General features: G+C 44.9%; 10 protein-coding genes across 10 annotated transcripts; 4 read left to right on the plus strand and 6 right to left on the minus strand.

The window, feature by feature from the left end:
• Positions 1-1,729: 1,729 nt before the first annotated feature.
• N7533_011007 (uncharacterized protein) lies at positions 1,730-3,595 on the plus strand (the record flags this gene model as incomplete). The annotated part of the gene is made up of 1 exon (XM_057107657.1): positions 1,730-3,595. The coding sequence occupies one exon, from the start codon at positions 1,730-1,732 to the stop codon at positions 3,593-3,595; it is 1,866 nt and encodes a 621-aa protein (XP_056955035.1).
• Positions 3,596-6,883: 3,288 nt separating this feature from the next.
• Positions 6,884-8,104, plus strand: N7533_011008 (uncharacterized protein; the record flags this gene model as incomplete). The annotated part of the gene is made up of 1 exon (XM_057107658.1): positions 6,884-8,104. The coding sequence occupies one exon, from the start codon at positions 6,884-6,886 to the stop codon at positions 8,102-8,104; it is 1,221 nt and encodes a 406-aa protein (XP_056955036.1).
• A 1,738-nt stretch (positions 8,105-9,842) lies between these two features.
• Positions 9,843-10,655, minus strand: N7533_011009 (uncharacterized protein; the record flags this gene model as incomplete). The annotated part of the gene is made up of 3 exons (XM_057107659.1): positions 9,843-9,967; positions 10,091-10,516; positions 10,571-10,655. 3 exons carry the CDS (start codon positions 10,653-10,655, stop codon positions 9,843-9,845), a joined length of 636 nt encoding a protein of 211 aa, XP_056955037.1.
• Positions 10,656-11,097: 442 nt separating this feature from the next.
• Positions 11,098-11,433, minus strand: N7533_011010 (uncharacterized protein; the record flags this gene model as incomplete). The annotated part of the gene is made up of 1 exon (XM_057107660.1): positions 11,098-11,433. The coding sequence occupies one exon, from the start codon at positions 11,431-11,433 to the stop codon at positions 11,098-11,100; it is 336 nt and encodes a 111-aa protein (XP_056955038.1).
• Positions 11,434-12,011: 578 nt separating this feature from the next.
• Positions 12,012-12,571, minus strand: N7533_011011 (uncharacterized protein; the record flags this gene model as incomplete). The annotated part of the gene is made up of 2 exons (XM_057107661.1): positions 12,012-12,527; positions 12,560-12,571. 2 exons carry the CDS (start codon positions 12,569-12,571, stop codon positions 12,012-12,014), a joined length of 528 nt encoding a protein of 175 aa, XP_056955039.1.
• A 598-nt stretch (positions 12,572-13,169) lies between these two features.
• On the minus strand, positions 13,170-13,884 carry N7533_011012 (uncharacterized protein; the record flags this gene model as incomplete). The annotated part of the gene is made up of 2 exons (XM_057107662.1): positions 13,170-13,426; positions 13,479-13,884. 2 exons carry the CDS (start codon positions 13,882-13,884, stop codon positions 13,170-13,172), a joined length of 663 nt encoding a protein of 220 aa, XP_056955040.1.
• A 2,178-nt stretch (positions 13,885-16,062) lies between these two features.
• N7533_011013 (uncharacterized protein) lies at positions 16,063-16,359 on the minus strand (the record flags this gene model as incomplete). Its single annotated transcript, XM_057107663.1, has 1 exon — positions 16,063-16,359. The coding sequence occupies one exon, from the start codon at positions 16,357-16,359 to the stop codon at positions 16,063-16,065; it is 297 nt and encodes a 98-aa protein (XP_056955041.1).
• Positions 16,360-17,625: 1,266 nt separating this feature from the next.
• On the minus strand, positions 17,626-18,531 carry N7533_011014 (uncharacterized protein; the record flags this gene model as incomplete). Its single annotated transcript, XM_057107664.1, has 1 exon — positions 17,626-18,531. One exon carries the CDS (start codon positions 18,529-18,531, stop codon positions 17,626-17,628), a length of 906 nt encoding a protein of 301 aa, XP_056955042.1.
• A 1,753-nt stretch (positions 18,532-20,284) lies between these two features.
• N7533_011015 (uncharacterized protein) lies at positions 20,285-20,572 on the plus strand (the record flags this gene model as incomplete). The annotated part of the gene is made up of 1 exon (XM_057107665.1): positions 20,285-20,572. The coding sequence occupies one exon, from the start codon at positions 20,285-20,287 to the stop codon at positions 20,570-20,572; it is 288 nt and encodes a 95-aa protein (XP_056955043.1).
• A 649-nt stretch (positions 20,573-21,221) lies between these two features.
• On the plus strand, positions 21,222-22,139 carry N7533_011016 (uncharacterized protein; the record flags this gene model as incomplete). Its single annotated transcript, XM_057107666.1, has 1 exon — positions 21,222-22,139. One exon carries the CDS (start codon positions 21,222-21,224, stop codon positions 22,137-22,139), a length of 918 nt encoding a protein of 305 aa, XP_056955044.1.
• Positions 22,140-22,165: the final 26 nt, after the last annotated feature.

Consider the following 22,165-nt stretch of genomic DNA (forward strand, 5'->3'; position numbering starts at 1 on the left):
ACTGTGTGAAGGAATTTTGGGAAACTGTTTCTGATACTGGGAATACCGGCAAGATTGAAAGCCTAGTTATTGTGCGAGCTCTTTGAATACATCTCTCTCTCTTTCTCTCTTGGATACTTCCCGCTTTTCCTGAAGGGCCGTTGCAGACTGTGTTGCAGTCTCGGGCACATACCAGCTACCTTTGTGCTGTATTTCGTAGATATATTTATAGGGCTAGGCCTCTATACTGTAAAAAATACTGTAATTAAAATTACTAAGCTTGTCATGGCTCTGAGATAAGTTAAAGGCCTCTTTTTAAGTATATAAGCCAATCCCCCTGTCCTCCCCCTTTAAGCCTTCAAAGGCCTTTTGTACGACTACCATGGATGAGCAATCACCCCCCTTCGGAAACCAAAAGCGGGCCTCTTGGAGGACATCCTGCAGAGAACGTCTATCTCAGCATATCTGTATGATGGTCGCCTCTGTCCCTATATATACATATCTATTAACCTATATATAGGGGAGACTCTTGGTGTGAAAGTGCAACCTTCTGAGGTGCGGCTTAAGCCAGAGGAGGATATGCTTTACAGGTGGAAGATAAAAGACCCTTGTCTTGAATCCCTGTTCCAGAAGCATCTCAGCAAACACTCAGTGGGAGCTTACATGCTTCTTCAGAGAGAAGTAGGGCAAAAGTTTTTTCGCCATTCACCCAGAGAAAGTAAAATTTCCCATGTCGCGTTTGGAAGTCGCACCTACTAAAAGTAGTCTAGGAAGTGAAAAGAAAGGCAGACCTGGATCTCCTTGCTCAACTACAAACCGAAAACTTAGATCTCGCCGAGAAACTCAGATTGGCTGAAAACAAAGCAAATTGCAGCGAGCAGGCTACGATAGAAGCCGAAGATGAGATAAAATCCCAGAACTCGATAATCCGGGAGGCACAGATGACAATCCATTTTCATCAGCAAGACATCCTAAATTGGATGGCCCTCTGTGAATGGTATCAGGCCCGCTGTTTACACTGCTCGAACGTTCTAGGACAGATGACATTGTTCCTGCAAGGGGATTCTAGCGAAGATACTGTATGTCAGCCTTATCGGAATTAGGTTGAAATGATACGTATTCTTCTTCAACTAAATTAATGATGTAGAGCCATTTAAGATTCTAGTACATATACTGTATAGCTTGTTATTTAGTTGATTACATAAAATCTCACTATATTGTCTTCTTTGCCGAGTAAGATAGGCTCACCAGGAGCTACGCCCACTTGAGGCTTTACGGGTGTATCTCGTGGTCTTGGGCCAAGATGCTTGCAACACTATTCTCACCAGCAACTGACTGCGACACCCTTTTGGACCTGCGACACCCTTTTGGACCTGCGACACCTTCTTGGACCTGCGACACCATTTTTAATACGCGTCATCATTTTTGGCCTGCGACACCATTCCTGGTCTGTGACCATCATTTCTGTCCTGCGACACCATTTTGGACCTGCGACACCATTTTTGGCCTGCGACACCCTTTTGGACCTGCGACTCCATTCCTGATCTGTGACATCATTTCTGTCCTGCGAAAGCGTTCTTGATCTGCGACACCGTTTTCATCTCATAGCGATCAACTCATTTTGATATCTTATAAGCAATGCTGCCCCAACGCCTAATGGAGTACACAAACACTTGAAAGGAAACACAAGAAGGACAGCTGGACTGTTCTATTTTCTAGATTCAGAATACCCGCAACTCTATTTTCCACAATGGCAAAAAAGAAAGGAAATAAACGTGCGGACGCTCAGAAAAGTGCCCGCGACATACAGACACCTATTTCCGATCATGAAAGGTCCGATGATTCCGATACCGACAAAGCCAAATCGAACAACACAAATGAAACAGATAGCAGCCAGACCACTTCTTTGATTAACACAACTCGATCGGGATCCCAAGATGCGGAGGCGAGCAAAGACAAGGAGCCAGAACCCGAAACAAAGAAAAACGAAAAGAGTAAAGAAACTGTCCGGAAGGCGAGGTTCGATAGAAGCCCGACTCGAGAGGGCGATTTCGCTTCAAATGCAGGTGACCACGAGTCTAACGATGACGAAGATTCGGATTTAGATAATGCCTCTGATCAAGGTGCCCCGGAAGAACATCAGATAGATCCACTCAGTGGATGGGTGGAAGATATCATTCAGAAAGAGACATCGATCCAGTCAACAACGATGGTTGAGGAATTTTTTACGTCCGAACGCCCTCGCTACGAAGAATGTCAGCAGTTTTTCCAGCAGCTCAACCAGAAGATTCGAGGTGCTAATGAGCAGAATAATGTGAATGATATTGATATCGGCACCATACCAGAGTTGGGTTATAATGGCTTATGCGAGGCTTGGCAGCAGAAAGCAAGCATTGCCGTGGAGAATGAATCAGTTCAGGATTTCTGGAACGCTTTCAACAATACCCACAAACTTCTGAAGATCTTCAACGAAAGACACTTCCTTCCTCAGGCCTGGAATATCAGCCAGGATTGGGCACAGGAATGGGTTGGAGCTCCAAATCCAACTCCGGTTGAAGACCCTAGCTCGGCTTCTACAATCGCGAATGGTCAGTCTTCTTCGACTTCGCAGAAGAGATCTGATGGAGAATTGAGCGACGCCTCCGACTATAACACTCAAACGAATGCGAAGTCTGGGCTCGATGCCTTAGAGGCAAGAACTATAAAACAGCAACGCCAATTGAGATCGGCAGAAGTTCTGTTCTGGTGGCCTAAAGGCACTGGCTCTCAAACGTTTGTGCGCTACGGAGGCAAAACCCCAATTTATCGTATTCGAGCCGGCTCGCACGAGATTTACAACAAAAAGCAGACTCAACGCGTTCTTACAACACAAACTCGGGGAACTGCTAAAGTCTCAGAAACTAAAGATGGACTTCCCGAGGAGCGCTGGGCATACACACGAGACGATGTGGAGGATATAATTGGCATCGGCTGGAAGATTGAAGATGATGACGAAGAGGGCTTTGATCCTATTGATCTTCTTCGGCCTGCTAAGGGCGCAATTTATCCGCATACTCGAGCTCTAGTAACGTGGAAAGATGGTATTGCTTCGCTGGAAGGTCGGGCATTCATTCGTCGTATCACAACTGGCTCATCCTTGGATGGTGATCGAGTGATATATCAGAAAGCGAACGAGCACGAGATCGCCTACCGCAAGAAGTATGGGCTGGAAGAGTACGACGATAATGCCTACGACGATAGAGACCCTGACACGGAGAGCGATAGCACGGTGAACTCCAGAAGGGCTCGCAATCGAAGACACCATAGTAAGCCCACGCGATCCTCGAAATCAACAAAGAAATCCAGACACCAGTCGCGATATGAGACCAGCGATAGTAGTGACACCGAAAGCGATTCCTCCTCGCAGGCTCACAACAGTCATCGCAGAAGAAACCGCAGTGAGCCAGTTACTCGTCAAAAATCCGCACAACTGGAAAGGTTTGATAAAGCTCTCATCAAGAAACTTGAAAGAGAGATCCAAATGCTCAAGTTAGGAAGGTCAATGTCTCCAGGAGGGAAGCCCAGAGCGCAACCGAGGGCTCACCGACGAGGAGGGCATCGCGAGCGCACTGATTGATAAGGACGAATGGATCTGTGATATATTTTTGCGACACGGCCCTTCTTAGGCAGATTCAACATGCTGCCTCATTCCTCTGATACGTGCGCGGAGAAGTATAGGGGGTGCTTCTATTTTGCCAGTTTTTTAGTGTACTTCTTTTCTTTGCAGCGTCCCGATAAACGTGGGAGTCCGAGTCTTTCCCGCAGTCTCTGTTTTTTAATTAAATTGCTATCAATGTATGAGAATTTGTGAACGATTACTGTAGCAGAAATCCTCGAAAATCAGTCGAATGAAATCTAGAAGTTGGTGATATGTGATGCTATCTCTCGCTCCAACCCATAATTCCAACAATTAAACCTGCAGTATGGCGAAGGCGGTGAGGATATGTAAAGTCTAGTACACTTTACTTAAAGATGAATTGCCTCCAATGTCTGGATGCACGCTTTCAAGAACAAGAATATGAGGCCGATCAACCGAATCCAAAGGGTAGGAGCGCAAGCGATTGTTGGGACATTCCTCACAGTCGCGACCAGCGTAGCGGAAGCGGAGGCTCATATTGCCACAGTGCAAAACCGGCTCTGGAGACGAGCTGTGAAGATGTGGACAGACATGCATACCCTACCAGCAACCAATCCCCTCCGCAGGAGTACAGCTCAGATCAAGAAATTCAGAAGATACCACCGTTCACCATTATATCATGTTGCAGACGCGCTGAAAAGAATCGAGATGGAATCACTGGAAACCATCAATCCATTCACCTTGGCACCATGGGAGGAGCGTATGCAGAGCGATGGTCATGAAACCCCAGAGACACAGACCGAAGCAGGTGGAGCCAAGCGGATCGTGGTCAGCAGTTCAGCACGGAACGATCTGGTTGGATTTGGAGTGGCGATCGAGAAGCAGCCACCTCTTTATCGAAAACCGAGGCTGAAGACCTTCTTTGTCACACTAGGCGCAAGAGCAGATCAAAACCCATACTCCGGGGAATTGGCAGCAATTGTATACGCACTGGGCACGCTACAGGGACTGAAACGGTGCAGGGTCACGCTACTCACGAGCAACAAAGCGGCGATTCTCACGCTGAAGAATCCTCGACAACAGTCAGGCCAGGAACACATCTGCCAGGTATACAAGCTGATCAAGAGACTACGGAAGCATGAGAACCACATCAACATCTGTTGGATCCCGACCAGCGAAGATAATCAACTGCTAGGCCTAGCAAAAGAGCAGGCTCGGATCGCGACCCAAGAGGATTCTACCCCGCAAACACAGGTCCCCCGGATAAAGTCCACAACACTGAACATCTCACGATCCCAAGCAGTCCCCAAAAATTGCCTGCCAGAGAATATAGGGAAACACTCCAAACGAGTGGATGCAGCACTTCCAGGGAAACACACCCGACAGCTGTATGATCGATTAACTTGGAAAGAAGCAAGCGTGCTAGCCCAGCTCCGGACTGGCATGGCGAGACTTAATGGATACCTCTATCGAATCAACATTGCAGAGACGGATCAATGCGCATGTGGACAAGCCAGAGAGACCGTGGAGCATTTCCTCTTTCGGTGTCAGCGGTGGACCACACACCGAACGGAAATGTTGCAATGTACCCATTCTCACCGAGGCAACATGTCCTTTTTCCTAGGCGGCAAATCGCCTCTGGATGACCAAAACTGGAAGCCGAATATGGAAGCAGTGCGAGCTTCGATACGATTCACAATCGCCACGGGCCGACTGGACGCCACTTAGCCATGTCGACCAACACAAACGAACCCCCCCAACCCGAACTAACCCCCACCCACCACCTCGTGCCAGAGACGGTAGACGCGCTTCAACTGCCGAGAATAGGACGTTGAACACTTGAAGAAGCGCCTTCAAGCCAGCCTACTAACAAAATTACTATCCCGCGAGGACCCACCACGATAATGACAGCTGAGATGACATATACTGAGAGTAACCATGTATGGGCTGCAAGGAGACATTGCATATGTTAGGACATGTATTGGTAGATTAGTGACAGTTGCCCTTTCGGCTTAGCCACCGGGCGTTAATAAATTGTGTGTGTGTGTGTAACAAAGTCAAACAAGACCTGCAAATTACCTTAGGTCGGCCAGTCAAGATGTCCGCAACTTGGTCGAAGTATCCCCAAACTTCGGCATAATGCGAATCTATCGACCACTTGATTCTAGATCGGCCTTCGCTATTCAGCACTTGCCCGTATTCCGTTTTGGCCCACCATATTAGAAAGTCAATCGAGTTCTCTGATTCGTATAGGATCCAGTTCTTTCTGCGGTTCGGTCCGACGCGTTTTAGAATCGGCGGGGGTTGTTGACTGGATATGCTACTCCGTCGGGGTTCCCTGAAAGGCTGCATGGCCACTTAGCATGTTCGCTCGCGTCGGGAACAGGGCGGGCGAGATTTGAGTGCGCATAATCTCAATGTTCATACCGAGGATTGAAAATCAGAGTCTAAGAAGGAATCGGAGGACGGTTCAATTGAGGGTAAGGGACTGAAAGATCGATCAGTTAACAGCGACGACATTTTTCTGAAAACCTCAGCGTAACCGAGGCTCAGCCTTCAAATCCAACGCAGTGTTGTGTAGTCAGAGATGCTATTGCTTTGGATTGGGACTCTTTCATTATTTTTTTTTCCAACGCGTTTTGTGGGTCGCGTCAACCCACGGGTACCCAAAACCCGCGCGACTGTGAACGACCTCAAGTAGGTGTTTATTGTTGCCTAACCAGCTTTCTTATCTCGATCGAGTGACAATTCTAACACGGAAGATACTTGTTTGACTAGGACCTGCTTAAATTTGAGGTATCCGGTTGTGGCATCCGAAAATACAGGGTGGTAGACAATCGGCCCAAAACATGGTGCAGCTACTGTCCGTCATCAATATATATATTTGAGGGTGGATGTTATATCTTATCAGATTGTATTTCCCATATTAATTCGGTACCAAAATAAATTACCAAAATTATACAGACTGACTAATCATATATTATGCATCAGTTATGTATTTTGATGGGTACAAACGGGTAATTTGGGTACCCGCGAAGATTTTCCAGAAACCCGCGATGGGTTACCCGTGGGCGGGTTGGAAAAATGAAAACCCGCCCCGAACCCGCGTTTGGCGAGGCCTAGGAATAGCCTTGCATTCGGAGAGCTTATTTCTCCGCCCCGGCTGACGTGGCTCCTGAAAGATGTAAAATAACCCCCTTGTGGTCCCTCTAGGAAATTCTAACAGTAGACTTCATATTTCTTCCCTGTACTCAGTCATTCTGGGGTTATCCTTATAAGTCATTCGTCATGTGCTATGTGAACATGCTGTGTGTCGTCTTCCTTATCCTCGGCTTTACATACCCAGCTTGCGGTCAGAACAACCAAACATCATTAGAAGGGTGGAAGTACGATGACAACACACGTTCAAGCTGGGACATTCTTTGGACATGTCTTTCAGCCATCCTAGCTTGTACCTGGACAGCTCTTCACATCAGAGTTCCAAAACGTACTGAAAGCGCTGCAGATCCCCTGCGATGGAAAACATTAACGTGGATTGTTGCCTTGATTGCACCCGAGATAATTGCTGTACGAGCAACTAGCGAGTTGCTGGATGCAAAACATACAGCCATGCGATGTAATTTGGCCTTTCAAAACTTTCGAATCAAATCTCAAACGACAAGCAAAGAGCTCTCGGCATCCCCTTGGAACACTACACACGGCTTTTGCGTGAATATGAGAGGAGTCATCTTGCAGACAAAAGATGGCTGGACGTATCCGATTAATGACGGCAACATCACGCTTCTTGCTAATGCTGGTGTTATCAAGGACACGGATATCCGTGCTCGTGATATCAACGATCGAGCCAAAGCTGACTCATTCGCGAAGGGATTTTCTATCATACAAAGTGGCTGGGTGGCATGCAATGTCATCGCACGGCGAGTATATGACTTACCTATCTCTGCCATTGAAATCTCGACCGTTGCGTACGTGGTGTGTGCTGCCGCAACCTACATTTTGTGGTGGAATAAGCCAAAGGACATGGTGACTCGGTTTATCATACCCTTACAGTATGATCGAGAGGGCGATGACATGCCAGCTGAAATAAGATGCATCGTTAGTAAAGATGCTGAGAGTTGGATTCACTGCTCGAGATTGGATTCAAAAGACTCTGTTGGTTTAGGTGGGGCATTGAGTATTTTGTTAATATTGCTATTTTTTCCCTTTGTCTGGGTAGTTGGCATCTACCTTTCTCTCAAGGGTGAATTCAGTTTCAAAATCTTCATAGCTGATAAATTAGGGTTTACAACCATGCTCTACCAAAGAAAGGTGGCCTATGAAGCGCAGAGGGATCCCAAGGAGGTATCAAGAAGTGAAGAGATTTCTCGGGAGGAGACGTCAGCTCAATTGGGAACGGAATACAGGGTGGATAGAAGGGTGGAAGTTCTATCGCTGCCAGTTGCTTTGAAGCTCTATTCGTTCATGCTTGCTAGCACGCTTCTTTTCTGTGGAATCCACGTGGCAGCGTAAGTTAATTTATTAAATAAACTCTTGATGGAAATACTAACCGCTATTATAGATGGAATTCCGTTTTTCCAACCAACGCAGAACAAGTTATATGGCGTGTCTTATCCCTTGTCGCGCTGGGATCGGGGTTCTGTATTACCATCTACATCTCAAGCTTCGATATCGAGGAAGGGCTAAAGAAAAAGGGGATCAGGCTTACAATTAGCCGGGACGGAAGGCCAAATTCACTAGACAATCACAAACTACGTCTGTTTGTTGGTCTGTTTTTCTGTCTCGCCTATATGACTGCACGTCTGGGGTGTCTCGTTCTCATGTTTACATCATTAAGAGCTTTGCCAGAGGGCTCCTTTATCACGGTGAATTGGCTTTCAACAATTCCTCATATCTAGGCAGATAAGTGCAACTTCATAATATTATCATAATTCTGCCTGTGCCAAGATCAAAACCATAGAACGGCGATCGAAGAGGATGTCGTCAATTTGAACATTGTATCAGCGAGAACAAAGTTTTTTTTGGCTCACGTGGGCATCAAAGAGGCCCCTACATAAGGCGACCAGCGAATCAGGTCTGGATCTACTATGTTATAGATATTCTTTTCTAGTATAGAGGTATATATCCATGGATGTTACTAACCCTAGATGCCTAGGTACTAACTTGAACCATGCCTAAGCCCGCGTAAAAGTAGCGATCATAACTAGCCACCAGTAGAAATGTAACTGATACCTAGTTAAGATCAATGTGGTATAGTTACAGAAGACGCCAGAGCAGACGTGTGTCTGGCTTTGGGTAGTGTGATGTTCGGTTAGCCGCGGAGTGGCTAGTGGCGATGACGGCTTCGCCCTAAAGAGGGAGGAATTGTTCACCCATATAAACTATCGGGAAGGTCATATTATGGGTAGTCTTGTCCATGGCTTCTGGGGAGGCTGGAGAGGGGTTGTTCGTGGGCAGAGTTGAGTCATTACGTTAAAAAAGTATTGGGTGCTGGTTCAGTTTAGGCGTGTGGAGCGTGTGCTGCTGGTCACGATGATCATGTGTTTGCGATGATGGTGACTGTTTATCTATTCCGTAGAGGGAATGAAATCTAGGGGTTGCTTTATTGCAGAGTTAAAGTTGGTTTAGAAAGGATGTGCAGTTTCTAAGAGACCTCTGTATGATCTTAGGTTGACAACATCAACGGGTCCACGGATCTTTGCAGGTGAGCTCTTGTGGGTCGGAGACTCGGAGGTGGCCTACCTAATGTGTCAAAGTTCATACTGTACTCATGTCTATACTAAGTACTAATTATTCCTTCGTATTTTCCTTGTATGTGTTGAAGCTTAATTGATATTAAATCGCAGAGTCTATCTTAATTTCATTTTATTGAATTCTGATTTAAGATTCACCAGCTTCACCTGAATCAGAGTCTTGTGACATAACTCAAGGCTCCTAAAACTGATACATTAGCTACTGTTGAGACCTGAGGTCTCAGGCCACCGCGGTGGCTGAGTCAGCCCACAGCAACCTCCATAGTTAGATATGCTTAGGAATACTACACACTACACATATTGTCATCAGCGTACCTAGTATGACCTACTAGACACCGCTAGAAGCTACTGCTCCCAATAGCAGCGCAATGGGCATGATGATCCCAGTTCTGTGGCATCACATGCTCGGTACCGCTAGATGCAAGCAGCATCGCCGCAAGGAATAGAAGAGGAATCTTTCACAGAGGATCAGCATAATGGGCCTTTAATGATTTGACTCAATATGTGTTGGCATCGACAATCAGGTCCTCTCTCGCCACGGTTTCAACCGAGCGAATCTCTACTATCCGTGCTGGCGACACCCCAAGGATCTCTAAGGGCGACGCCATGCCGACGAAGTAATCTATCTAAACTGATCATTTAGCCCTATTTTAGCCTGACAGGGTATGGCCGCCACTCCAATACTGTTGTCCCAATCATTCTGTGCGTCTTGAATGAACCTTCAAGCTATGTAGTGGAGAAAAACACTCAACCAAATCGAGAGTCTTTCCTGCAGAGTCGTACCGAGCTCGCACGTGGTGGAGAAGAGATGGATGATTCTTGACAAGTAAATATATCAACCCCCTCAGGACAGACGTAGCGCTGTTGATCCGCATGTCGGTAGCCTGACAGAAAAAGAATGAGATGCTCGCATTATCCCTATACAACCTTGTCAACTCCTCAATGACACCACATAGGAGCATCGTCTTGCCTTTACCAGGATCACCCCTGATCCAGAGAAGGCGATTTCGCTCGCTGTCTTGCCATTGTTTGAATTCTTTATTGTCTAGAATCCAGCGATATGAGTCTTTTAGTAGCCCACCCTTGGTATTCTTGATCCGTTCTTTATCATCGACAGGGTCGGTCACACGCAAGTCGCGAAGGCATGCTTGATCCAGTGTTTCGGATTGTACTAAACCGGTTGACTATTCAGTACCCATCGATGAGAGTTACACTTTTCACTTACAAATTGTGACATTTCCGATGTTGCCGTTTATCACCCCTGCCTGTAATCCAAAGTTTTTTTCGCCGTAGGAAATGGTAGTTGCCATGGCTGTTGCGTAAGAGTTTTGAGGAGGCTCAAATCCACGCTTGGATCTCCCAATCCCCAGTCTACCCCGCTATCAGGTGATCTGATTCGAGACAGAGGAAATCAGCCGCCTTGATCTTATACCCATATTTGCCATGAGAGACGATGGATATTTTTATTTACATTCCCAGCAATTAAATATGAGAACGTGGCGATATCTTCCTCAAAGTTGCCCGGAATACCACAGCTCTAATCAAAGTGACGACTTGCGTTAACCGTAGCGTAACGATTGTACTTATGTTTCAGGAAACTTACAGCCCCACCAACGACGTAATTTACCCTTACAAAATATTTCATGATCTCATAATAGGCTAGATCGAAAAGGGACTGGCGTGTTTCAGAATAAAGTTCAGAAAAGAAAAGAAAAGAAAACAAAGGTGAAGCTAGTACTCTGATGCTTATAATTATCTCTGGTTTTCCATCAGCTGGTATTCATTTACCGAAAGATCTAGCGTACCTGCTTTGCGCAACTTATTAATCGCCATATATATTATGCCCAATGGCCACCAGTTCGGTTGTTCTTTCTTCGAGTTCCAATCGGAATCAAACATTCGGATACAGCTTTCCAGCACTCTGTCACAGGAGTAATACGGAAACTGGTCGAGCCAAGCTTCCAAATAGTGGTTCATAGGGTTGAACCCATCTGAGAGGTAGTCCTCGATGGGATCGTTTGCTTGGCTGCTGCCCGCAAGAAGACTTTCGCCGGGCAGCAAGTTGCGTTTGACATGACCGTAATCCATTGCAGATGGCTTGGAGAAGATTGAAAGGCTATGAAATACAACCCGGATTTTGTCATCTCTTTAATATTCTCGAGAATCGAGCATTATCTGGAGTCCAAGATACGCACTTGTGCTGAAACCGCGCCGTTGGGTGAGAACTGAGCATACAATTGACCGCCAAGCTCGTCTCGACGTAGGACCCCTGTCAAAAGTCGAATTACATCTCCTCTGATACTGCCTCATTGTATGAGTCCGCGGCACCGGCCAGTCTCTATGATTGTAACTCATGCTTCTCGCAAATTCGAGATACTCAAGAATATCCTATCTCTAACAAATTCGACATGACAAACAAGAAAAAGTCAAAGCGGCCTTAGAATAGTCGAAGTTCTCAAGAAATTTAGACTCTGGTCTCGGAAATATACCTGATATATGGTCTACCACCGCTGGTTGTTTGCAAAGCCGATGATACAGTAAAAGGAACGAGTAACAGTTCTCGGCAGAGGAAATATAGAATTGATTGAAATTTAAAATGCTCAATCAGCAGAATCGAGTTACCAACATCCGATGTATGGCCACGGGAGAAAAACAAAAGATCTAGGTCAAACAACCTTCTCAACAACTTGCAGAAGTTCGTATGCAGACCCAATCTTGGGAATTTTCTCCAGCCCGTGACAATTAATCGACACTTCCATTCGCCACCAGTCATTCCCACCACCAACATTTGCCGGAAAAGGGGTCACCATCTCCAATGTTGCGAGCTTTTTCTTTGCACCCTTAGTATGAGAATCAACAAGTTCTCCACTCAGTATCCAGACATAAACTTCTCTCTGGAACAATTCTAAAAGTTTCATAAAGTAACCATTCTGGCTGGCAGCAAGTCCCGGGGTACTGAGCTCAATCTTCAACTGTTCATTTATGTCTTGTCTGATCCCCTTTTTGAGGCCAAGAAGGCCTGGGCCTGACAGAGCGAAAAATATCTCTGCCAGAGTGTACGTATTGTACGAGGCAGGGAAGATTCTGTTGCATTCGATGGCAAGATCACGTTGAATCGGAATGAACCTAATCCCTCTAGATGTATTCTTTTTGACAATGACAGTTTCTTGGAAGTCAGCAATCTCCAGTAAAGTAATATTGTTTAATGACTTACCATCAGGAACATCTTGTATTCTTAACATGATGTGTATGGGAAGAAGAGGTTTCTCTGAGCAACTAAGATTAAGTTAATACCCAATATATTCATTCAAAATTGGAAGAGAAAACAAACCAAATAACAAACCTTCCCAACTCTAGCGCGATAGGTTTGGGGTATACTGACTGGGTTTTATTTGAGCTTTGGCTCCTAGTAGGCTCTTTATGAGTAGAACCAAAAAACAGGCACTCGAGAAATCCAACTTGGAATACATTATCAAGGCTAGACTTTATGTTTTATGTCTTTGGCCAGTGTTTACGCTGTTTGCAATTTGTTTTTATCCAAAGCTCTGTACCCAATCTTTGAAATTCAAAACTTTCTAAGTTTCGAGACTGTAAAGCTGGTCATTGGTAGTTTCGATCCCAGATTACCCAATTTTAAGCTACAAAATACTTTACTGGGCTGTTTTTATTCATTTAGGAAGTCAATATATAGCCTAGGTTTTGTGTTTCCAGGATTAAAAACCATGTTTTTGCATATTCAATCTATTTCACCTAGCATAATATTGTCGCGCGATACTTGGCCTTATACCCCAAAGGAAAATAACTTGAGCATAGTTCCTAGTTACCTACCCAGCGTGCAAATGAGTTGTCAACAGTGAAGCGGTCAAGCGAGAGATAAATAACGAACCAAGTAGTCCCTTCTCGTATTTCAGCTCTTTTTCCCTAGTAGATAGCATCTCTTCGAGCTCTTTGTACTGCCATCCCTCAAGGTTCTTTTCAACCCGGTCTATTGCAAGACGAAAATATGCTACTGGCTTATTGCGCAATATCTTGACAAGTGTTTTTATTTCATCGGCCTTGGTTTGGGTAATTCCTTTCTGACCTTTAGAAAAAAACAATTAGCTTTCTTCTTAACAATGTTTGGTCACTCTTACTGGCTTGTTTTTCCATATTCTCGAGTTGCTTTATATGAGCCAGAAATGCATCTTGAGTAGTCTTGGGAAGTTTCGAGAAAATTTCATCGACCTCAGTTTTAGTCACTGCTTTCTGCTGTTCAAGAAAATCCAGTGGTTGTCTTCTGTATAATACTTGGTCGTTCTCACTGGCTCCTTGTTTGATACTTTTTAGTCGCTTCAGTTGAGCAAGAAGTGAATCTTGGGTCGTTTTGGAAAGTTTCAAGAAAATTTCATAGGCCTCAGCTTTAGCTGAAGTTCCCTGCTCTCCAATATACTCTGGATCCTTCGGTTTAACGAGAAGTGCATGTCGAGCGGCTTTGGAAAGTTTCGAGAACACAGATTCATAATATTGATCGAAGTCGCATGTCTTGCTGTACGGGGTCATTTTTGCTAAGGGGGCGATTTTGAACTCAAACGGCGAGAAGTGGGTTGAATATACACACTTTTCATTCGGAGGGAAAAGCAGCCCTACTTATAAAACTTGAAAAGGACATAGCCCAAAGCAGAATTATAGCTTCTTCAAATATTTACGGGGTGTCTCCATTGACGACAAGGTGAGCGACATGGTTCCTAGAAGATCAGAAGTACATTTTTTGAAGTGAAAATCAAACATGCGCCATTATTATTGGCACAAAATGAGTTATTTTTGGTATGTTATTAGAGAAATGAAGCTAAACACGTTTGATTTGACCGAACAAAAGATCAACCTCGGAGAGTCTCTTCTGAAGCTCCGCCAAATGCAAAATTTGATCATCTTTTCTTTTAGGATAGCTAAAGTAACAGCCATCCACAGGTCTTTCGTGTTTCCATTCCATCTGGTCATCGCTCCCTGAGATTCTGCCTTGACGAGTGTAGACAGTATACCAATGTTTTCTTCAAGTATCTTCTTTTCCTTGGGCTGATCAAAAAATATCTTGGCAGCCAGAGAAATTCCAAGCTCTGACACGAACATCCCAAGCATGTGGTGAAGCAAGTGGCGAGGTGGAAATTTGTAGTCCATCAAAAGGCTTGCGAGGACAGTGAAGTACGCCAGATCTTTGTCTTCATTTTTTTTCAGACTCTCATTGAGGATCGTAAATATATTTTCATCTGCCAGCTTATCGATATAGCTCGCAAATTCTCGTGGCCGTAGAGGCTCAAACCCACCCATTCTTTTGTTGGGGTTGATTAAATATAACAGAAATGCGAGAAATTGCACGGTTTTGAGATAAAGTTATAAAGTAATTGGAGGCCTTTTATATGGTGTAGAAGAAGGCAGGAATAGAAAGGTTAAATATATCTGAGGTTTCATGAGCTTAGCATGGTATGTTAAATAATTGGCAAAATGACACTAGTATTGTCCCGCGCAATAGTAGCTTGTCCAATAAAACGGCAGAGCTCCACATATTAAACGAGAATTGACTAAATCCTATGTGATTTTCTATCATGTTTTTTCAGCGTTCGGGCTTCAGCATAAATCCTTCCTTTGCAGTCTCCTTTCCAGCACCGTGGCGAATCTTGGAATTCTGGGAGCAATCTTTCATGTTCTAATTCATGATTGGCCAATCGGAGCATGGTCTTGAATTCCTTGCCGCAGTCCTGGCAAGTAAATTCATTATCCAAGTTTAAAAAAGGCCTAGATCCTTTTTCGTATACGTCTGGAAGCGAAGCAGAACTATACATTGCGTTAAAAAAGGGCGAGTCCGAGAATGGAGGCCGCTCACCTTAGGAGCTTCTCGGAGTAATATAGAGCGATATTGTGAGAAATCCGGTCGACTTCTGCCTGCGTTGCTCGTATGACATTTCAATGTCAAGTTGGGGACTCATGTCAGGTCCATGACAGCAGCTTTGAAAAACAGAAGTGATGTAGTATATCGACCCAGTAATTTTTGGGGTTTCGAACGTGTCAAAGCAAAATTCTGCCTCCCACTCATTGGTATCGAGCTGCACTAAGCTATTAAACAGCGCAAGAGTCCCGCCCTGTGTTTCTAGCACGGGCAAAAGCCGAATTCCATCATATCCAATCCATGCACGTTGCTTTATCGCAATTGCTAGCCAGTTGTATGCACCCTCTTCTGTAGATAGGTATTCCGAATCGAACACACGAGCCCACATGGCATCATAAAGCCACCTGCGATCGGGATGTGCATGGAAAAGTACCGAGGACATTGCAAACATAGTCATATACACCTGAGCCGGGCTTGCTCCATTGTAGGCCTCGACACTGTATTTAGTCTTGAGTGCCTGCGTGATAGAACTTTGATAGCTGAAAACATTCCTGTTTGTTTCGTCCAATGACAACACGACTAGAGAAGAGTTAACTGGTTTCTTAATAAGTTGAAATATTATAGCTCACTTGATAGGCTCTGTTTGAAAAATGGGCGAAGATCAAATGGGTCCATTTTTTTCTAGGCTGCCTCTTGGCTTCGATTCTTCTTGCTTGTTTTACTGGCAGATAAAATCGTAGGATTACCAACAACAAATGAACTTTAACTGGTAATAGGAGAGTCGATTCGATGGAATCACTTGAAGGTGGCAACCTGTGGGATTGACACTCTTCATATAGCTTCCTGACCTAGGACTACTAATCTCGACACATCTGCCGCTTGTTTTCGATGTATGCTTTAAACGCATCGGCATAGCCATCCATCCCTTCACATTCCTCCTGATCCATCCATTTCTCTTCAAGCTGCGTCTTATCTTTTCGAAGTGCGACATTTACTTGATGTTCATAAAGCGAACTCTTGGAGTACTTGATGTTCAAGATTCTAGCAATTTGCGGCTCCACGGGGCTATCCGACCTCGGAAGACTGCCCATGTGAAACTCCGACACATCATAGTTTTTGTTTTTTGGCTGAGTAGAAGCATCAGGATATGTCATAGTTTCTCGGTCCCCTACTGAAGTCTGGTTCTGTAGAGATGTGGGACTATTTGGAGCGGATGGATGCACGTCTTTGGACTCCTGGAAACGGTCAGCATTATCTCTCCATGGTACGGTAGGACCTACTTCTGGTGAGCCAAAACAACTATTTAAAATTTCAAAATTGCGAAAATACTTCAAGAATCGAAACATGGCCGAGATTGGATCGTAATGTAAACAGAGAGTTAGATAGGCTGCACCGGGTAGAATTTATATGAAAGCCCCCATTATATATGGCCGGTTTTTATTTAATTACACAAGACAAATAAATCTCTTTGGGCACTCAATCTTTCCACGGCTAACCTTTTTGAGAGGTCTGTCATAAGGTATCGCGGTATTGGATTTATTGGAATGGGAGGTAGAAGATGTCCCGAATCAGCCAGAGAATGTAAAGCATTGCCAATACCCATAACGAGGCCATGATTCTGTATGTCGATGAGCGCCAGGTCATGCGCCTGGTCAAATATCGGCCGCTTGGACCTTGAATAGGCCCTTGACGGGGGGTCAGGGAGTGAGTTTTCAGCATGGGGATAAACTTTGAGAACGAAGATGATGGAAATATTTCTTGAAACTCGAAATAAGGGCCGCGGCATTATTTAAATATAATTTGAGCTGTAGGGTAAGGTATCAAAATCAAGGTTCTCTAAAGAGCGCTTATAGAAGATAGATACAGCGGACGACAAAGAAAACTTCAGTCAAGCTGTTATTAGCCTAACTTGCTTCCATTTCTAAACAAAAGCCCAAATTTATATTATGCTAGTACTAGAGACCAATTTTTGTACGAGACGAAGGGGCTACCTAGAACATTGGTGCCTGAGGCCACTCAGTAACTAAATTATAAGAGAATCTCAGACAAGTTTGAACACAATTTTCCGTGGAATGAAATTCTATTGCGTCTTGAACTTCGGGAAGATAATCTTTACTGATATTGCTGTAGGGTATTATAGATTTCAGAACTTCCTTAGTTTGGCGGAGAAGGCGCAGATCTTCCTCAGCCATAGAACTGGCAAGACTCTCTAAATAAGCGTCTTTTGTTAGAAGAGGCTGCAGATCTCCCTCCAATGAAAATTCAGCTGACAGCAACAGCAAAAGAAAACTTCAATATAATCAAAATCAAACTTGAGGGATATAAACTGAGGAGCTGAGTATGGTAAGCGTACAGGGGCTTGACGGCATAGAATAATTGTTCAGAAAAAGAAACGGTAATCCAGAAGAGTATTGAAAGCTTCAAGATTGTAAAACTGCCCTCCTTCCAAGAAACAGTGTCAGACCAATCAAACCAAGCACAGTGAAAACCCGGTAGCTTTTGATGGAATTTTTGATAGCCTGGCCAAGTCGAATACTGATCGATTGGCTTACAGGAGGGAGGCGAACATTATCGAAAGCTTGTAGGACACACTGGGCAGTCTGAAACTTTCCATCCCAGCAGCCCTCAATAATCCAACCAAGCCATATATCAGTTGTCTTAGGTAAAAACTCTCTCTTTGGCCAGTAAGCTCGACCATCAGTAGGAGAGTTATCTTTGAAGAGGTCGACTCGAAGTTTTTCACCGGTCACAATTTCATACATGACTGTTCCAAGTAGACCAATATCAATCTGGGCATTAAAGCCGTGGTCATTCACCGCCTTCATGTCAGACCCCAAAGGTAAAATAGATGCTTCTGAGAAATCGCAAAACTTGATGGAAAAATCTGAATCGAGAAGGAAGTTTCGGCTTGCGATGTCTGTAACAAGTATACACCTGTCATGGATATAAGTGAGGGTTCGGGCTATTTCAAGACACCACAAGAATTGAAGTTGGAGAGATGGTTGGGATTTCTCGAGATAAGACTGAAGGTCACCATTGGACATATAAGCAAGTTGTGTAGATTCACTGAACGTCCCTAGGCAGCGAACAACTCCATTTGAGCGATTGTCATTACATGGCAACCCTTGTAGGCGGTGATAGACATTCTGTTCATGCCTAAGCTTCTGAATATTCGCTTGAACTTCGTATGTATCGCTCCAAAGACATTTCAAAGGGATTTTGACGGCAACATCATCTTGAAGTAGCACCAGTGCGGAACTTCCACTTCCTATGATATGTTCTTGGGGGATGGGGTTTGCTTGAAGATCAAGAAAAGGCGTCGTCATAGTCAAAAGGAATGAAAAGTAGTTGGATTGTTAAAGGGGTTCCCAGTCATTAAATACAACAATCTTGGCACGTGACTACACTTCTCTGCCAGAGGCGGTGACTGCAGGCAGTTACCGAGAGCAACCCAACTCAATTTCTATGCGCAGGGCAATTCATACCACGCTTGGTTGAACTAGCTTGCGAAGTAGGAGTGACGGGGTCACAAAGAATACCTCTTTCTTCGGCCGGGACACACCATTGAATGTGGTCATGAGTGGGATCGAATAGGACGCAAGCTTGTTTCGGTCCCTTGCAATCGGGAAACTTTGCGGGGGTCTTGAATCTTTCCCAGCACATGTTGCTATTCAAGCATTAGCCAAGCCCTGGTACAGCGATGTCTTGGAAATACCGGATAAAGATAGATTGAATATTTAAAATTGAAGATAGAAGTAGGACTCTGAAGTGAATGTAAAACGGGATCAGGCATCTTTATATACCCTGATATAGATCAGCACTAGCTTCTGGATTTTGCCCAGTTCCGTACGAAGTGAACACATCCCTCCTCTGCAGTTGCGCAGTCAAAGCACCATTTATAGATTGGACAAGCGATGCTCGCTCTCCCATCTCAGAACTATGTCTCACTACGCGTGCAGCGCTGCGGGGTGCTGGTGTTGTATCACCACTATCGACCCCCGTTCTACTTGCAAGACTACCGTCGATATTTTCTCATTTCAATTTATACTGTGTAGTATAGTCATTCAAGCCAACTGAACCGAATATAGCGACACCACTATGATCAGAATAGCCAATGATAGATCAAAGCAAAACCCCCTGGGGATTTTGCTCCTAACTGTGATTCACCAGATCCTTCTCCACTTTCACCATCAACAGGGGACGCCACTATGGCCAAGGCAGCCAATGATAGATCGAAGCAAAACCCCCTGGGGATTTTGCTCCTAACTGTGATTCACCAGATCCTTCTCCACTTTCACCATCACAGGGAACGCCACTATGGCCAAGGCAACCAATGATAGATCAAAGTAAAACCCCCTGGGGATTTTGCTCTCAACTCTAATTGGTTGCTCTGGCTATTTGATGCTCATTCTCGATAGAATGCCTGACGATGAATATATCCACGAAGTCGACGACGCATGAATCACCTGTATATGGTCAACGGTGAGAAGAAGATTCGAAGCCTCATATTATCTTCAATGCCCTAACAAATATTGGAGAGGGGGATACAAACACGGTGACCAAAATACCGCAGACAATTTGAGCAGACCATGAATACCAATGACACATAAAAAGAGTAGAGGGAAAAGCCCCTATTTATGAAGTGGAGTTCATGCAGCGACCTTTTCCTGGTAGGGAATATGCTGGTTTTAAAGAGCTAAAGCCGTATACTGAGATCAGAATGCATGAAGGCCTGGCCCCAATCCTTCTGTCACTATCCGACTCTGTGTGACATGAGGTGCAGGTAACCCCGCTTCAAACTACCAATAGTACAGAGCAGTGAAAGGTCCAAGCACTCCAATGGGCATGGACTGATATTGGCTGAAAATCATCTCCCCGGCAAGCTTCCCCTTAACCCCAATGTCTGGTCTCTTTTCGGTCCTGTCTCATCTCCCTGTACCCTAGTTCAACGACCTTATCTTTTCAATGGATAACTTCACTGCTTTAGCAACTTTGCGTGAAGCATCAGATGACTTTCTTTACTCCCACCACGACGAGGCGGCTCTTGTGATAAGAGAACTTGGAGATAGATTAACCAAGATGGTCTCTTCTCGTGGATTGGACCTTTTAGAAATTCCTCGATGCATCTTCTGCCGAGGCAGGGCCCAGAATCCGATCCAAGTCCCCGTTAGTGATTCAAGCAAAACCACTGACAATGGCCATCCCGCACAAGACCAGGAGCAACCCGAACTCAATAATGCCTCTGATAACAACACAATGACCGACATGGATGATGGGCAGGAAGATTTGCCGGCTTTTGAGCTTTACACAGCATTGCTTGGTGAAATCCCAGGGCTGTGGGGACCTCATCCCAAAGCACCTGGATGAATGGATCAAGGACATATACCAAAGTTCTGATCGCTGGATAATTTTTATCGAAAGACTAGAGCGCATTCAAAAACCAACCACCGAAGACAAGCTCTGTCGAGCGCTTGCGCTACGTGGTCTAGCGCTTCAATTCTCAATTTTCGAGAGTCACTACATTCCAAGAAGGAACAAGAAAAGAGATGGGAAAATCCCTAAATTTGTGAGGGATCACCTTTGTGCCCCTGAAAAGGAAATCAAAAGGATATCTCATTATATTCAAGCCGGTCAAAAACATCTCAAGATTGAAGAGGCTTTCCGACACGAACTGAAACAAAGACAGAGTATTTACGCCGGGGAAGCCTATTCTGGAAGAGGTATATCTGCTCTAACCGCCTTGGCCATTACACCATTCAGAAACTTGCAGTTGGGTGGAATCCCGAGATTCGTGGAGAAATTCTTCGCCAATAGCGCGAAAATAAAACTGCACCTCCCTTACCCATTGATAGGGCCATCAAAGTCCATCGAAAAGGAATTCTGCCTCCTGGAGGTTGTGGAACGGGCATCCAGATGGTTCACCGAATTACAATCTTGTTTTCTCAACGTGACGATTCCTGGAGATCGTTGTAAAAGAAGACGACTCTCGTCTTACAGAGCTGATAAAACTTACAATATGTCAGCAATGTGTGGGTCAGTCTCTACGAGTGAAGTATTGGGAGGCTTGACTGGACCTCAGAACCTTCAGCCTGGGGAATTACTTCATATCAGTGACCCAAATCTTAATGATATCGAGATGTCACATTCCCAACCACCGGCAATCGATGCGCCATTTCAATTTGGCAGTTCCGACCATTCAACGTCATACTTTGCAAGAGACAAGTTATTTGGCCGTGCTTCAAATGGCATCGTTAGCCAAACCGGCGAAATAGATGAGACCAATGCGACTATGGAAGAGACAACAGGCTTTGACCCGTTATCAAGTGTAGCGCTGTTCACATTCCCTCTTGACAGCACTGTGGACCAAACTGGCGGGATGAATGGGACGAGCGCGGCTATGCAAGAGACAACAGGTCTTGACCCATTATCAAGTGATGCGCTTTTTATCTCTCAGATCGACAGCATTCTGGACCCGACCGGCGAAATAGATGAGACCAATGCGACTACGGAAGAGACAACAGGCTTTGACCCGTTATCAAGTGTAGCGCTGTTCACATTCCCTCTTGACAGCACTGTGGACCAAACTGGCGGGATGAATGGGACGAGCGCGGCTATGCAAGAGACAACAGGTCTTGACCCATTATCAAGTAATGCGCTTTTTATCTCTCAGATCGACAGCACACTGCACCAGACCGGCAAGATAAATGAGACCGATATGGCTACGCAGGAGACAATACCATTAATAAGTGATAACAGCACCGGTCAGGCTGGCCAGGCCGAGCAGGAGACGGCGAAGAATATTTTGTCTGCTCTATTCCCCGATTTTCAAACCGACAGTATCTCAAGTGAAGCTGGACAAATGCCTTTGACCCCTCACACCACGTCTTCCGATAGTGTCATCGTACAGGCTAGCCACAACGTTATAACCGTGTAATTATTGGGATATTTTAGTCCGTTGAT

Source organism: Penicillium manginii, assembly GCF_028828005.1.
Source record: "Penicillium manginii strain IBT 31320 chromosome Unknown utg000008l:1.0-3226943.0:1.0-3228205.0, whole genome shotgun sequence".
In the NCBI taxonomy this organism is placed as follows: Eukaryota; Fungi; Ascomycota; class Eurotiomycetes; order Eurotiales; family Aspergillaceae; genus Penicillium; species Penicillium manginii.